This window comes from Anolis sagrei, chromosome 2 (assembly GCF_037176765.1).
Source record: "Anolis sagrei isolate rAnoSag1 chromosome 2, rAnoSag1.mat, whole genome shotgun sequence".
NCBI classification, from domain to species: Eukaryota; Metazoa; Chordata; class Lepidosauria; order Squamata; family Dactyloidae; genus Anolis; species Anolis sagrei.
The window spans coordinates 52,749,945-52,766,719 of record NC_090022.1 but is presented as its reverse complement, the minus strand read 5'-3'; the positions used below and the strand labels follow the sequence as shown (position 1 = coordinate 52,766,719).

Here is a 16,775-nt window from a genome sequence, read left to right as displayed (position 1 = left end):
AAGCAGAAATAAGGGAGTGGTAACTGATAGACAGTTGCAGTGTATGCACTGCAGGGCCCATTCTTATGCTTCAAGTCAACTTGTGATTACCTGCAAGACAGCAGCCATCAGGTAAAATACCACAAAAGTGACGGTGAGTGTCGTGTGGCCTGCCTGAAAGACATGGATGGTGTAGAGAAACACCAGATGCCCTGGGATCACCAGCAGGAGCAGGACCCGTGCAGACTTTGAATTTACTCCTGCGGAGAAGGAAAAGCAGTTATACTGGATGGAATAAGACACAAGTCATCTTCAAATACCGTGTTCTCTTTTGACAGTGATTATGTGTTTGATGGCAAGGTATCTGTCAACTAAAAGAGTGAAAAGCACCAAAAGGATTCATCATTGCATACAGAATAAGAAAACTGCAGAGAAAAGAATGGAAGCATGATTGACAGCAAAAGGGATGGGTGGAACAGTGGATGAGTGACAGTTGAGGAAGAAATGGCTTTCTCTAGGCTATCTAGTACCTCTTTCTGGGGCATGAACATGCTTGTTTGGCTATGTGAGGGGCAGCATGCAGGGGATTGAGTTTGCTATTAATATTTATAATTTAATTTAAAAGATTTGTATCCTGTAAAAAAATATGTAATTTGAGAGAGAAAAAGTGTTAATAATAATGCATCACAATAATTAAACAGAAGGTCAATTTGCAGGTAAAGCCAGCATCACGAGAGGTCAAATGGATTTGCCAAGTTAAAACAGTAAAGATCTTCACTTAGTATTTGTCTGCTCTTTCTCATGTGGCTTTCCTTTGCTAAATGAAGATCTTAACTTTTTTAATTTTGCAAATCCATTTAAAGTCTCCTGAATGAAGAAAGAAGAAAGAGAGGGAGTATGAGAAAATGAATGTTATTAGTTTTGTTTTCATTTGCCAGCTTGGATTGAAGAACAGGGTGTCAAACTAAAATTAATTCAGTTTCTCCTGCTACTTTCTCACCAACTAATCTCACCCCCTCACCCTCAATAATAAATGCACACCCAGAACCTTAGGGTGCAAAACAACAACAACAACAACAAGAGCAGGAAACTTGAATGGGAAAAATCTGTCCAATGCAAAGGGATTACTAACATGGTTCCTTTATTTTGCCTGCCATTTCTGCAATGAAAATCACTTTTCACTTCATAGTTTTTTGGCAGGTATGTCAACAAACTGGATTCATCTATCAGAGACATAAAGAGACTATGTATAACTCTGGCCTCACAGAGGAGGGAAATAATTCTTACCAGTCCAAACTGTGGTTCCTTGCCTCAAATGAAAAGATTAAAAAAAAAACCCTCTAGAATTTCCCTCGATTCTGTGACTGGATCTGCCAGTGTTGTATTTTAGAAATTTTGCATTGGCTGAAATCACAGAATCTTAGAAAAACTATGGTGCCATTAGAGCAGAAAGTTCATTTCCTCCCCAGTATACTTTTTCTGTGGAAATATGTCCCCAACCTATATTTGTCACATAAGACAAAATAGATATATAACATTATGTCTTGTTTGTCACTTCTTCTTGACCTTCTTCTTTGTCAGTACTCTTCACCTCAAAGATTGTGGAAGAATGCAGTGTCCTATGTCCATACAAAATGACTAGGATGACAAATTTATTTTATTTCGCATATTTGTATCCCGCCCTTTTCACTCCTGGAGGGGCACTCAGGGCGGCTTCACAACAGGCATCCATTTAATGCCAACAACAGTAATAAATGATAAAGGCAAATAAAACCATTTATTAACCCTTTAAAATTACTAAAACATTGTTTAAAATACACAGATTTGAAATCATAGTCCAGGTCAGTCCATTGTCATTCACACAAATTGGGTCTCATTCTAAATTGCTGCCTCTACTGTTCGAACGCTTGGTCCCATAGCCAGGTTTTGAGTTTCATTCTAAAGGGTAAGAGGGAGGGGGCCAATCTAACGTCACTGGGTAGAGAGTTCCACAGGCAAGGGGCCACCACTGAGAAGGCCCCATCTCTCGTCTCCACCAGTCACAATGGCGAGGATGGTGGGACTGAGAGCAGGACCTCTCCCACCGATCTTATGACTTTGCAATGGTTCATAGCATCATGAGATGTGATGAGATGGTTCACGAGAGGTTCTGAGAGGTTCTGGTGTATAGATGTGGGAATAACTGTGAGCTGGTGACTAAAACCAGTTCTCCTTACCTGAAGTGAAGAAGGTAGTACATGGGTTGGGCCAGTGCTGCCTCATCTTGTGGGGCAGGACTCCAGGCATGCTCCAGAAGTGCAGAAATGTGGAGATACGACTGGCCTGGATAGCTACCAGATTGCCACCAACGCCTGCAAGGCAAAAATGCAGAGCCCAGCTATTAAACTGCAGTAACAATTGTAGATTTGGGGAGGGAAGTACTTCTTAAGCTATCTAATGTGAACACCCCCTCTCAAATTTTCCATGTTCTTTCCCTTCCAGAAACTTGCAGTGAACTGGAAGTCAACAGACTGTGAATTAGTATCTGTCCATGGACAGATACACTGGTTTGGTTCTCTTCTTGAGACACACTGGTTTGGTTCTCCCTAGGATAGATAATGATGAGGTAAAGGGGGCACTTGATTGTGGTAACAGTCAAGAAGTTTACATCAGCACTCTGCACTAACCAAATATTTGGTGTGGTCTTCAAGGGCACACACTCCTTTCCTGTGAGTTCTTATAGGACGACTGACCACTGTAGTTTTATATATAGTGTTTTTAAAGTTGTTTTTGTAATTGTGATATATGATATTTTAATGAGTGTATATGTTTTTTATGGCTGGAAACCAGGCTGAGTCCCTCAATGAGGTTGAGAAGCTCGGTATAGAAAACTGTGAAATAAAATAAATAAATAAATTATAGGAAGTAATGGGAATGTGGCTGATTTACACCACTTTGGCACTGCACACATATCAGAGTGCCCCCTAGCTCTCTCTCATGCACACCTATGGAAATACTAAAAACACAATGGAATAAAAAGGGCTCCACTGAGTATTCCCCTTTTGGTACTCAACATCAGTATTATGTGCTCTTACACTTCTGTCATGAAGTGGCTGTCATAATCTTTGGCAATGATAGGTATCTCCTCCAGAAAGTATCCGGCACAGTTTTTTCAGAGCAGATCCAACAGCTGCTTTCAGTTCCACTTCTCAGAAATTTACAGAGCCTGAAGACTCTTCATTTTAAACCAATTATTAAAGATAAAGCACAGCAGGGCAGAAACACATTGTTCTTCCAGAGCTATCAGACAGTAACTTATGAGAGAGTGAATCAGTTCCATCTCAGTTGGACAAAATTATATGGCAATATTCTTCTTTCCAAAGGATTCATTTTGGCTAAGTAGAGAAGCTGCTTGTCTCACCCAGCAAACAGGTTTGCTCTATAGAACCATCCCAGTATTGTCTGAGATATGTATAGAATCTCATATTCCTTGTCAGAAGCACTTATGCTGAGACTGTGGGTTTACTTGTGAATATGCATAGGAGTTGGGAGTAGAGGAGGAAGAAGGGTTTTGTATAAAATCGTGATAATATCCTTTTAATGTAAATGCTGAGCTCAGATAAGATCTGGCTTTACTCTCATACTAGAAAAATTCATAAGGGTTACAAACCCTTTATTTATTTATTTATTTATTTATTTATTTATTTATTTGTTTCCAGTATTTCTACCCCGTCCTTCTCAACCCCCGGAGTGTCTCCATCCCTCAACCAAGTGTTCTTTAATTTTTCCTCTGTTCCTTCTTTTCTGTTTTTCCATCCCTTGTCTTTTTTAAATTTCTTACTGATCTTTCTTTCTCTCCATACCATCCTGTATTCAATTTATTTATTTATTTATTTACAATATTTGTATCCTGCCCATATCAGCCCGAAGGTGACTCAGGGCAGCGTACAAGTCGGCAACAATTAGATGCCATATATAAAAGACATACATCAATAAAAAGCAAAAAACATCACAATGCATTTAAAACCATAAAAACAATAAATTATAAAAATTATTTAAAAACTATGTCTTCTTGTTAAATTCCTCAACCGTTCCATTGCCTTAGCCGTTCCTAGTTCATTCTCCGATCTGAGTTTTTTGGTCATGTTGTGGTTCCAAATGCTTGCTCAAAGAGCCAGGATTTCACTCTTTTTCGAAAGTTCAGGAGGAAGGGGGCTGATCTAATATTCCTAGGTAGGGAGTTCCACAGCTGACGGGCCACCACAGAGAAGGCCATGTTCTGCCCTATTTCCCACCTCCGCCATGCCTTACCTGTCAGCACCTCCCCTCTGTCTCTCTCTCTTTTACTCTTTCCTCTTTCAACAGTTTCAAAGGTTTCAGGCAAGTCTTGTTCTTTCTTCCTCTAATTCTGATTTAATGATTTGAATTATTTGGAGGAGGAAGCACTGCATGGAGCTGTGTAGGGGCTGTTTGGAGAAATGAATTAGCCTGTTTGCAGCTTTGTACTTACAGAAGCCTGCTATCTAGTAACTGAAGATGATATTGAAGGCTAGAGACGGATTTTAATTAGCTAAAACTAATTAATTTATAAAAATTGAATCCAATTCCCCCCATCTTGGTATTTACACCAAGTTTCACATAACCCATTTAATGGTTTTGGAGCTGTGGTGGTGACAGAAACACTGCCACGTATTATCTTATTATTATAGATACTCCTTTTCTAAAATAGTTTTATATTGCTTTATACAGAGAGAATTTCATGTTTGTGTCAAATCATTCTATTTAACCTCAAACTCTTTTTGTACCGTTCAGAATAACTGAAAAACTGCAAAGTTCATACTCCAGTGATATCTTGTGTTATTATTCCAAGAATCTCTATAGTTAGGTATAATTTTCTCTCATCAGCAGTGGATCTTATGGGTTTAGACACAGGAGAGACTTTTCCAGCCCTGCCTGGAGTTTCATATATAGCACTGATCTAATTCACTGAGATACAGCCCCTCCCAAATTAAGATGAATGTAATCATGAAACTGAACATGATTCTAGTGAGTGAATACTTAAATTTTACAGATTTTTATAATATTAAATTACACACTATAGCATGCTGTGCGTGTGTGTGTGTGTGTGTGGGGGGGGGGGGGGAGTTGCAAGGCCCTCTAAATATTGCTGAACTGCAACTTCCAGTATGTTTAATCACTGGCTAAATTTACTACACCTGCTAGGAAATACAACCAATTGGTAGTTGGACAACACGTGGAAAACTGCACAATTTCCACCACGATGTTTCTGCTTTATATGAAAATCAGGACTTATTTTGCCCTTGAACTGAAAAAACTGAGATCCTTAGTCTTATAATCATGAGAAAGATAATACATTTTGTTTGCAGCCTCCATTAATTCACAATCAATATAATATCCTTTTATTAGTATGAATATGTAAGATTATACTCCTACATCCACATCCCCCCCTTACCGTTGATCACAGGAGTGAAAACAGCCATGCCTTGAAAGTTTGGGTCCGTTATTGTTTTGTCCAAGATAAGCCCTCCAAGGCTGTTAAAAGAAACACATATGAATATAGTCTCTATCCATTAGTCTTCACTACCTAAGCACTATATATGTAGAAAATGACATTGGCAAATAGCTAATATTTGTGAATGCTATGCAGTGGAAGGCATGAGCCACACTGTGGCTAATGATGCAGTTAGTCTCAAGCCAAAAGGCCATTCCACCATTGGTGTGCTCAGAGGTGAAAGGAAAGTCCAAAGTTGCATATAACACAAATGACAGGAATATGGAATGTGAGAAAGATGAATGAGGGGAAGCTAGAAGTAGTTAAACAAAAAAAAATCTAACGTATAAACATTGCAATAGCTCAATAACTACAATACTTGGGATGGGCAAGCTAAAGTGGACAGGAATGGGGCATTTAAGATGAAAGAATTACTGTATATGCTCATGTATGATGATAAGAGTTAAAATACTTTTATTAACTCATGGATTTTTGATTAAAATACCAGATGTATACATGACTATAAAGGGTACCTCATGTTTTACTGAGGAAAGGAAAATCTATGAAGAAATGGGGTGGCACAAATAATGAAGAAAGTTGTAGTAAATACAGTCAAAGGATATAATGCAAAATCTGACAGAATAATATCAATAATGGCAGAATCCATTAAAATAACAGTGCTGGTAGGGGTGAGAAAGCTCTATCTGAGGGGATTCATTTGGTGACCATTCATTCATATGTAGAGGTCAGAATTACTTCATATTGCAGCCAATGATGTGCCCAAGAGTAAATCAGTCTCCTAGGTCCATGTATATCAGTCCTGCACAATTTGACAGTAGTAAGGGGCTAAAATTAAGTAAGCTACACCTCTTTGGGTCACAAATAAGTGCCTCACTCAGAGTTTGTGAGAGGGTGTCTTTCCCTCAGAGCAAGCAGCAAAGTGGATTAGCCTCGTTTTTCCCACTTGAGTGTGGTGGCAAGTTGCAGTCCTTTTTGGAGAGAAAGAAGAAGGACCTCAGCTCATTTCCATCATTTGTTAGAAACTTAGCTTCTCTTTGAAGACCCCATAACAACTTCATGATAAAGCTACATGTTTCCTTCACAAGTGAGGGAAATGAATGGTGCGGATTTGGTGGGTTTTTTCTACTGAAGGTGGAGGAGGTGTCACAGGCAAGGAGAAAGGAAGAGCATGTAGCCAAGCTTTTCCCTCACAAATGAATGGTGTGGAGTTGGTGGTTTCGCCATCAAATGAGAAGGTGATGACAGAGGCAAAGAGAAGGGAAGAGTCACAGAGGCAAAAACTGAGGCCCTTCTTCTTTGTTCCCTCCTTCTCCCTCTAAAATGGCCAATCTAATGTTACATTTTAACATAATCTGGAGCTCAAGATTACATCCTCCATGAATAAACCTCATAACCCAGGGCAATATGTCATGCAGGCCTGATGCATATGTTTAGAGCAGATCATTGGGACCTGTATATTATATTAAAGTGTGGACAGCTTCAGGAGTCATTCTCTTTATTTAGGACACTGTATTTCACTGAGAGGCAGTGTGGTGAACTACTTTGAGTGCTGGATTAGGATTTGAAGAAACTAGGATCCAAATCTCCATTCCGCCATGGGAAAAACCATTGGGTGACTCAAGATAAATCACATTTTCTCAGCTCAAGAAGAAAGCAATGAAAAGCCTCGCCAAGTTAACTGGGGGAGGGTCATAAATTAGAATTAACAACAAATCCCAGTTAATTCCCCACTTTTTTAGAAGACATTTTTGTTTTCCAAACTTACTGATATTTTCATTTTGAGTGTGGATTGTGTTGTTTTGACTACCAAACAATTCTCCCCCAAAATGTTGTTATAACTATATGGAATTGATTTTGTTATTATAACATACCATACCCAAACCCCAAACACAGTAGGAAACCATCTCTAGTAACGATCTCTAGTACATTTTTTCATGGGCATGTATCAGAGACAGGAAGTGAACTCAGTATATCAAGTTCCAGGCTGCCCAATACACTTCTTCCCTGTCAAAGGATGTTTACCTGCTGATGGCCATTGCAACTATGACTGGTTGCCATCCAGACTTTAAGACTTCAGCGATGGGTGGACTTTGCCTGGCAATTGCAATCCACAGAGGAATCATAACAATGAAGATGGCACAGATCATGGGGGAAAGGTATCTCACATCTGCCAAAGAAAAGGAGATCCTAAATTAACACATTGACCTTCATTTCAATGAGATTCCATAATCTCACTGTTTGGAAAATCATTCAGTTTTTCAAGGAAAATGATAAAGCTAGCCGGTCTGAGTCTCTCTACAGAGGTGAGAAGATCGGGATATAAAAGTTTTAAATAAAGGAAAAGAATACGGAAAGTAGCAAAGCTTGCATACCCTTAAAACGATAATGTGTATTATTTTCTTCCATCACTATTTATTACAAGCACTAGCTGTCGGATAAAGGAGATATATAAGATGTATAGGGTAGCAGAACGGAATGTGTTAAATACAAATTAGAAGAATGTCCAGTGGATGAAGTTTCTTTAAAGAGCTTTTTCTTTTTTTAATTTTATTTTTAAATACCTTTGACTCAGGAAAATACTGCTTTAATATTGTAATTAGTGTAACCATTTTAATACTTTTAAAGTTCTTTCTGTACAATGTGTTGTCAAAAGTTTTCATGGCCAGAATCACTGAGTTATAAGTTTTTCAGGCTGTACAGCCATGTTCCAAAAGCATTCTCTCCTGGCATTTCACCCACATCTATGGCAGGTATCCTGAGAGGTTGTGAGGTCTGTTGGAAACTAGGCAAGTGGGTTTTATATATCTGTGGAGAAAGAATTCTTGTCTGCTTGAGGCAAGTGTGAATGTTGCAGTTGGCCACCTTGATTAGCATTTAATGGTCTTGTAGCTTCAAAGCCTGACTGGTTGCTGCCCGGGGAATCCTTTGTTGGGAAGTGTTAGCTGGACGTGATTGATTCTTATCTGGAATTCCCCTGTACTTTTTGTACACTTTTAATTATATATATATAAATTGTGAGCTACTTGAGTCCTAATCTATGGGGAAAAGCAGAATATACTGTAAATAATAAATAAATACATACTGAAATAAATACAGCTATAAATAAACAGATGTGGTCCACCTAACACAGAGAACAGGAAGGGGGATTTATACAATAAAACTATTTATGCCCCACATTTCCATACATAAAGATCTCCAAAATGGTCTTAACATCATTACAATTACAAAAACAAAACTATAGAGGAGAATAAGAAAGCAGCAACTAGTCATCTACTATCCCAAATTTATGAGTTTGTGCGGGAGGAGGTCCTATTGCTTTCAATAGGCTCAAGCATGACTTAACTTTAGTTCGATTTGGTCCAGTGTGTTTTCTTGTTTAATTTCTGTGTAAACATCACTCCAGAGTATACTAATCGGATTTGTCGCTAATCTTTAAATAGGAGCCCTTCTATCATGCTAGCAAGAATTTGGCTGAAGCAGAATTACCTGAAGGTGAAAAATTAAGGAACCTTATCCAAATGCAGAAGACTCTCCTGGGATAATGTAACAAGCTCATTACTGTATCAAAGAAGTAATTCTGTCACAGTCAAGGGCCCAACATCTAAAATTAGCTTCTTAATTTGCAGAGGAGAAACCTGATACTTCCAAAATGAAGCCAAAGAGCTTGTGTGGACAAGCACATGGCTGGAAGTGTTAAAAGCAGTGTGAAGGAAAGCAGTAAACTAACCAACCCATGGCGTGTATGTCAAATGAAGGAAGAGTTTGTAAAAAATAGTTGACTGCAACTGATATAGAGTTACTTTTAATTTTGTAACTGTCATATATGTTCCATGCAGTGGAACTGTTGGGAATAAATCTCTGTGATCCTGAGTTTCATCTCTAAACCAAGTCGGAAAACATGGTCCACAGTGCAGTGAAAAAAGGATGCAACTTATTGGGTAGGCATTAGGAAGGCATTATAGCAGTGTTTCCATGCCACAGGACTTGAGGATTGTGTGTATTGATTCAGTGTTCTTCAAGCAAAGACAGTGGGACACCATCTACACTGGTCAATACAGACTCGTATAATGCAGCTTCACTGCATGGAACTGCATTATATCATGATAATATAAAGCAGTTTGAAATTGCAGTATATGACAGTATAGATTCAGTCTATGATAAGTCTGTGCCAATTCCAATGAAGAACATTTGGATTAACACAGAAGAAATGGGTCAAATACATTTTGTTATGAAAAAAATCTGCAAGTGGGATGTTTCATTTTTGATGGCACTGTCTCCTGAACTTTTGGTGCACCCCGGAGACAGAGAAGGAAGGTAAGTCTAAAACTAACCTTCATACATGTGGGATGAACCCAGAGAGAACCAAATGAGCACCATTTATGACTTCCAGCATTCTTTGCCATTGGATATCCTTGTTAGGGCTATTGACACTTGCAATTGAGCAACAACAACAATTACAACAACAACATGCTTGTATTACACCCTATCTCCCCGAGGGGACTCAGAGCTGATTCCACGATATATATATACATGGGCAAACATTCAATGCCTTGAAATATAATGAAACATGAATACAAAGACAAAGGCAAAGGCTTCCCCTTTCATCTCCAGCTCTGGGGGAGATGCTTATCTCCATTTCCAAGCCAAAGAGCCTGCATTGTCTGTAGACACCTCCTAAGACATGACTGCATGGAGCACTATTTTACCTTCCCACTGAGGTGGTACTTATTGATCAACTCACATTTGCATGTTTTCAAACTGCTAGGTTGGCAGGAGCTGGAGTTAACAGCAGGAGCTCACCCTGTCCCATGGATTTGAACTGCCAACCTTCAGGTCAGCAAGTTCAGCAGCTCAACAGTTTAATCTGTTGTGCCACCGGGATCCTAGTTTTGGACCTAAGGAAAAGCTTTATTGTTATTACAGGGGCTTCTAAATGCTTATTCTTGTTATGTACAGTGCTTCCTCCACATTTGCAGGTTTAACTTTTGCAAAATCGATTCTTCACAGATTTGATTAAAATAAAAAAAAATCATGATATCTCTATAGTCAAGATCTGGCAAATCAGAATCATGGTGGAGGACCTAAAAAGGTGTTCTCTCAGTTTTTTAAAATGCATTTTTTAAAAATCATATATTTTCCCTTTTGTGGGGGGTTCTATACCCCTAACTTGAGAATGTGGTGGGCTTTACTCTCTTTTGTATCTTTGATCTTTTCCTTTGGGGTATTGTTAGTTCCATGGAATCTGAATTTTGCCTCCACATATACTTTTAGGAAGAATCCAGAACTAATCTTATAGCTGTCAGAATGTCCAATTCAAACAAAAAAGGACAATGTAATAGAGAGGACCAGCAACATGAACTGAAATAGTTACTGCCATATTTTCTTGGCCATCTTTATTACTCTCTTTTGTAGATTGGCTTCAGGAGCTTGCTGATAATCCTCAAGTTTGAATCAACTCGTCCTGTTCTTCTTTTCTGAAGAAATGTAACCTTCCAATAACCTTTAGAAGCAGAAGGAGCTTTACAAAGAAGAAAGAGAGGGAATGCTGTACTATGAGAAAACAAGAAGCACCCAGAAGCAGAAGGAAGGAAGCTTCAGAAGCACCTTCAAGCAATGGGGAATCTGCCAGGGCTTTTGATATGCTAATGCTCTTTCTTAAGAGGACTCTCCATCTGTTCTTTGTAACTGGTCCAAAGATGGGGCCAGTTGCAACACATTTTGCAGGTAATGAGGCAGATGAAGCATTCTTGGAATCTGTTCTTTATTTTTTTTAAAGTGCAGTCAAAGCCTGAGGCTAGAAATATGGAGTTATCAAGGCTTTTAATCACAAATGTTGTCTTAATCAGAAACAATGTCACCCAGAAAAGAAGTGCAGTCCCCTTTGGGAAAAGCTGGGCAAGATTTTAACAGCATGCAATTTCACATCCAGTGCTATAGGGAAGAAAGCCTGTTGTCTTGTATAGCAGCCTCACAAGGAAGGGTGAAAGGACTTTTTATCATCTCCCTGGTTCTGTAACTGGAGGTATGAGAGGGAAAAATGTTTAACCTGTAACAACATTGATAGTGCTACTGTTTCAATTTTGTATCAAGTATGGGAATCTAACAGGACATGGGCAGCCTTTGGGATATGAGCAGCTAATACTCGGCTACATCTTCAGAAATCCTCCTATACAATATTGATCTAGTATTACATTTTTACATAATTGAAAAAAGGTATTACATAAAAACATTATTTTCCAGTATGTTATATCTTTTTTTGAGACAGGGAGGCGTAGAGGAAAGGACTGGGAAAGAACCATAGCTCATGTTGGAAATAGCAACCCTCCAAGCCTCCACTAACTGTTTGTAAATGTGTATAATTGTTAACCTATATTGTATGTACATTTTGGTTTGTCAGTTTGACTGTGCCTCTTTGGTGTGCGAAGGACTTCAGACAAAGGACTCAATGTTGTATTCAGTTTGCATTAGATCTCAATGGAGGTGGATTGCAGTTTGTCTCCTTTCAGACTTCAGAGAGTACGGTTAAACAGTTTGAACTATATCTATATGCTTAAAGACATTGGACAATAGACTAATATGGTGAATATATACAAGAAGTTTATTAGTAAACCTGAGATGTTATTTTTAAAGAAGACTACTTTGTTTTTTTAAATCTCTGAGTGCATACTTTAACTAAGAGGTTTTAAGGGAGTGTATATCTTTTTAGGCAATCACAACTGCAAATTATACTTCAAAGAAACAACCATAATCTGCTAACCCAATATATTTTTGTAGTGGCATGTCTTTATCCTTGGCAGTTTAAAGACATGGTTCTTAAGTTTAACAGCTGAGTTACCTGTGTGCCATTACATGAATGCTTATGAATATCATTTGTTTAAAGAGTTGACTTCTAACAAGGTCATTCTTTTCTTGACTAGTGGTTTTCAAAAGGTGGTCTTTATGTTCATGGAGATTCTCATTTGCCAAATGGATGTGACATCATTTTTACCTTTTTAATAAGGTTATGGTGCGCTTATTTCCAATAGATTATGGAATTTCCAATAGCTCAATGATATCATAAATTATTTGCATCCAGAAGGTACCAGATGAAAGAATCTTCCCTGAAATCACCACTGACAATGGTGAGCTTGTACATTACAAGGTAACCTCCTGTGTTCCTTCCTATGCTACTGTGATTGACTGAAAGTCATCCAGTGGAATTCAAGTCCTATCTGTCTGTCTATCTATCTATCTATCTATCTATCTATCTATCTATCTATCTATCTGCATTCCCCCTTTCTCTGGTTCTGATCCAAAATGCTATCTACAATAACACAACATTGGTTCTTTAGCATTCTGAAGCACAAGTGGGAGGAACTGGGAAAGCCTTCCTATGTTTTCCTTTTTTATGGAAATGTGAGATGCTTGTCAGCTCAGAAGACAAGGAACACAATATAAAGAAACACTGAGAATACCACATGCCATAGTTTGCAGCAAACGACGCTATCCCCCCTTATCAGAGGTTTCTCATTAACCTACCAATGTACTTGAAGAGGGTGCTGCTGATTCCAGCCAGCAAGGAAAGGGTAATCAGGTCTCCAAGGCTCGCAGCTATGGGAGTGGCAACATTGTCAGGGTTGATCCCCACTTTTCTTGCCCCAAGGATCACACCAATCATCACCAAACCTGGAGAAAAAAAAGGTAGATCAGAGGATGAGACTGGGGGATTGGAAAAGGTTCCTAACATTTACCTAAAACGTTGGAATAACTTCAAATACTGTTCCTGAAACAGCTGAAGATATGGTACTTGAGGCAGTAAGATAGGCAGACTACACTTAAGAGTGCTCTTGCACTGTGAATAAGAGAGAATGATTGAAATTTTCTCTTTGGCATTACTACTAAATGCACAGGAGCTGTTCTGGAACAACTGTTCCAGGAGCTCCAGATTTATTTGTTGTGTTTAAATGTTTGTGTACAATCCCATGCTTGGGATTTTGCAGCAGGGGGTTTCCTGTTATAATTTGCATTTATAGGGTAAGCCACCTGTCAATAATAGTTAGGTTCCTTGGTCCCACCCCTTTTTGAGTTTTGGAGGGAACAGGAGCCATTTTGAGTTAGTTCTCACAGAGGAGCCTTTCGCACAGGACATAGAACGAAGTGGCTCCTGTAGAAAAGCTTCGTCTTTTACAGCTTGGCCGGGGTTATACAGCCCTACGGCTTGGCCAGGAGACATACAGCCACAGCTTGGCTGAGGGACTCCAGCCGGCCATCACAGCAACCTGAACTCCTTCTTTTTCCCTGGAGGTCTACAAAGCTCTGTTGAGGCAAGGGTCACTCGCGGAAGCCAGACGCAGTCGGTACCGGGTGCAGGGGCTCCACGTCAACAGAGGCAAGTACAGACTGCCCAGATTAGAAGCTAGGATTTCCCCATCAGTTAGTTACAGTTAAGAAGACAGTGCCTGTTCCTAGTGGACAAGATTGAAAGAGCCTATAGGCTTAAGAAAACCGTTAAAGTAGCTGTTTGTTCCTTAATAAAAGAACTTTGTTGGACTTACTTTAAGCATTCTAAAGACTCTGTTTGGGGGAATCTAAGGGCCTTTATTCTGAGGCAGCCCCGGCGTCCCGTTGGGCACAGAATTTATGTCCTGTGTACAGACTAATGCACAGGCCCAGCGTGCGACAGCACAGGAGCCCTGTCCTTTTTTTTTCATAGAGCTACTCCACAGTTGGAACAGTGTGATAAACAAGGGTGTATTTGTCTTTCCATTGTTGTAAAATCATCAACCTGGGAAAGACTTAACATCACTCTGTACTCCATCTGAAAATATGAGTTTATATTCATGAAAGCTCAATCTAAAATAAAAACCAGTTTGTCTTAAAGGTGCTACCACATTCCCTTTTTCCCACCTCTACTTCTTATAAAGAGATTATATATCTGTACTTTAGACAGAGAAGAACTAGAAGTAGATGCTCAAAATCTGAATCTGGGCATTTTGCCAAGCAAAGTCATGACAAGAGAAAATAGCAGCTGTTTAGTTGAGAACTATAATAAAAAGAGGGGACAAAAGCAGTCATCTAAGTAGTGGCCTTGACATAAGCCCAGTTACATGTCTCTTTGGACTCTAAGCAGGTATACATCATCAGTTCAAGAGCACTTAGTCACATCTGAGGGCAGAAAGCCATAATGAAATGCAGTTGAATTTTGTGTTGTTCCTGTTCAATGATCGAATACCTGATAAGAAAACCCCAGTAAAAATATTGCCTGAGAAATGTCAAAAAAACAGTTGCAATCTCTGTCAACGCTGGCCTAAAGCTTGCCAAAACCACACTATCCATAACGGCTTCCAAAGGCTTCACATACAGCTGTTTTCACCAGCTGCCTACTATGCTATTCTTAGGTTGCAAACTATACATGGCAGAGCTTCCAACAGATTGAGAATGCAAGTGCACTAACTCTGGGTAGTAAATTAAACAATGTCAAATTTATTTCCTATTTGATAGATAAATGACAGTTTGAGATGAAATGTGAATTCCTTTAGTTGCATCTTAAGAGATGCTGAAGTTCTTCCATAGACACCTTACTGACATGTAGAAATTTCCTCAGAAGATGAATGTTTGAAAAGTCTATTAAGAAAAATGTAAACTCAATCACAGAACAATATGAAATAAAAATAATGTGCCTAAGTTGAGATATCTATGTAATGTTGTTATACTAAGAAGAATGTGGATATATATTTATGTATATGAGTGGCAAGATTACAATGCTGCTTGCTTATTCTCTCCTCTTAAACACATTGAACTCCAATGCTTAAGAGAATCGTAAGGAGAGGTAAAGAGAAAGTTGACTTTAAGGAACTGCAAAAAGATACTGGATACAACATAGAATTCCCACTCAATCAAATAAAGACACAGAAGCAGGTAGCCATGCCTGCTTAATAACCAATGGACTCTCTCACAAGAAGGCCTATATGCCACAGGATTTGGGTAAAAGCAGGAACCAATGTTAACACTCATTAACATCAACTCTTTGCTTGGGACGTGTCTTCCTATGAATTATCCTTAAAATAGCAAAGTTGTTTGTCAATGAATTTAACTTAAAGAAACATTTTAGTTCTCTTTAATTCTTGCAAAATATGTCAAAATTAAATGAAAAAGTTCCAGAGAATGTCAAGAAAGCCACAAGTTCCCTACCCCTGATTAGTGAAATGAATCACATTATCCCCCCAGATATTTCAGACTTGGCACCTTATATTGTGCCATATTGTCTTCCCCAATGCCTATCCCCAGCTTTTTATATATACAAATTAGATTATGTTTTGAAAATGCTACTAGCAAGGAAGGATTGTATTGATGTGAGGAACCTGAATCTAGATCCCAAGGATTCAAATAAGACTGATTGGTATTCTGCTTTGCAGTCAATCTCTGGTATTTCCCAGTGGTGCCATAAAAGACCTTTGTTTGACACTCTGGAGAACCACTACCAATCAATGTAGAGAAGATTAAGCTAAACAGACCAATATTCTGAGTTAGTGTCAGGGATTTTTCTAGGTTTATATGCTTTCCTACGTAGGGATAGCATGGCATGCTGAGATATATGGATGCTGCATTATCTGAAAGATGGTGATACAATTCAGGTGCCAGGCTTTTCCCTCCAGAGATGGCACGCAAAACAACTCCAGATGAATTTTGACATTCCTGTGGAACTGTTACCAAAGAAGAGATTAAACCTTTGCAGAAAGGAACAGAAACACACTTTTATCAGCACTGGCAATCAAACCCTGAGGCTGAGGATTAAAGGGAGTTTAAACAGACTCACCAAGTGAGAGGGCAGCTATGAAGGCAGTTGTCAAACTGCTAGCACACAACACAGCGGCTTGGTTCAGCTCCACATACCCCTTGGACAAAGCACCCAGAAAGACTGCCGCTATAGCTGCCAGGAGTCCCACCACTGTGGCCTGAACCTGTAGAGAGCCAAAATAGCAAAGAACAGAAAGATTTAGGGAACCATAGTCTGAAGACTACTACATGTCTGTACGGCTAGCATCTATTTCAGAAAGTGCACTACTGCCCTCTGGTGAATAAAGACTGACATTTTCTATCAGAAGTGACACTGAGTTAAATAGGTTGTACTATGGGTGTTTCTCTACACTGAAAACCTTACTATTGAATCCCGGCAATTTAGTTTGAGTCAGAATTGAGGACCTCTACACCATACACCAGAGTTTTCCAAACATTTCATCTTGGTGAAACACTTTTTAGACTTGCGCCATTTCATGGCACAGTAAGTCCGTTTTACTAGCAAACC

At 39.0% G+C, this 16,775-nt stretch overlaps 1 protein-coding gene across 3 annotated transcripts in view; it reads right to left on the bottom strand.

Moving 5' to 3' along the window:
• Window positions 1-16,775, bottom strand: part of SLC41A3 (solute carrier family 41 member 3) — a 55,957-nt gene that overhangs the window by 1,691 nt on the left and 37,491 nt on the right. For all 3 annotated transcript variants that reach the window (XM_060766202.2, XM_060766201.2, XM_060766204.2), the window contains 6 exons: window positions 16,287-16,431; window positions 13,010-13,156; window positions 7,514-7,658; window positions 5,432-5,511; window positions 2,196-2,330; window positions 91-239 (listed from right to left, as the gene is read on the bottom strand). In XM_060766202.2, coding sequence (XP_060622185.2) covers window positions 91-239; window positions 2,196-2,330; window positions 5,432-5,511; window positions 7,514-7,658; window positions 13,010-13,156; window positions 16,287-16,431 — 801 coding nt within the window. The remainder of the gene's footprint in view (window positions 1-90; window positions 240-2,195; window positions 2,331-5,431; window positions 5,512-7,513; window positions 7,659-13,009; window positions 13,157-16,286; window positions 16,432-16,775) is intronic.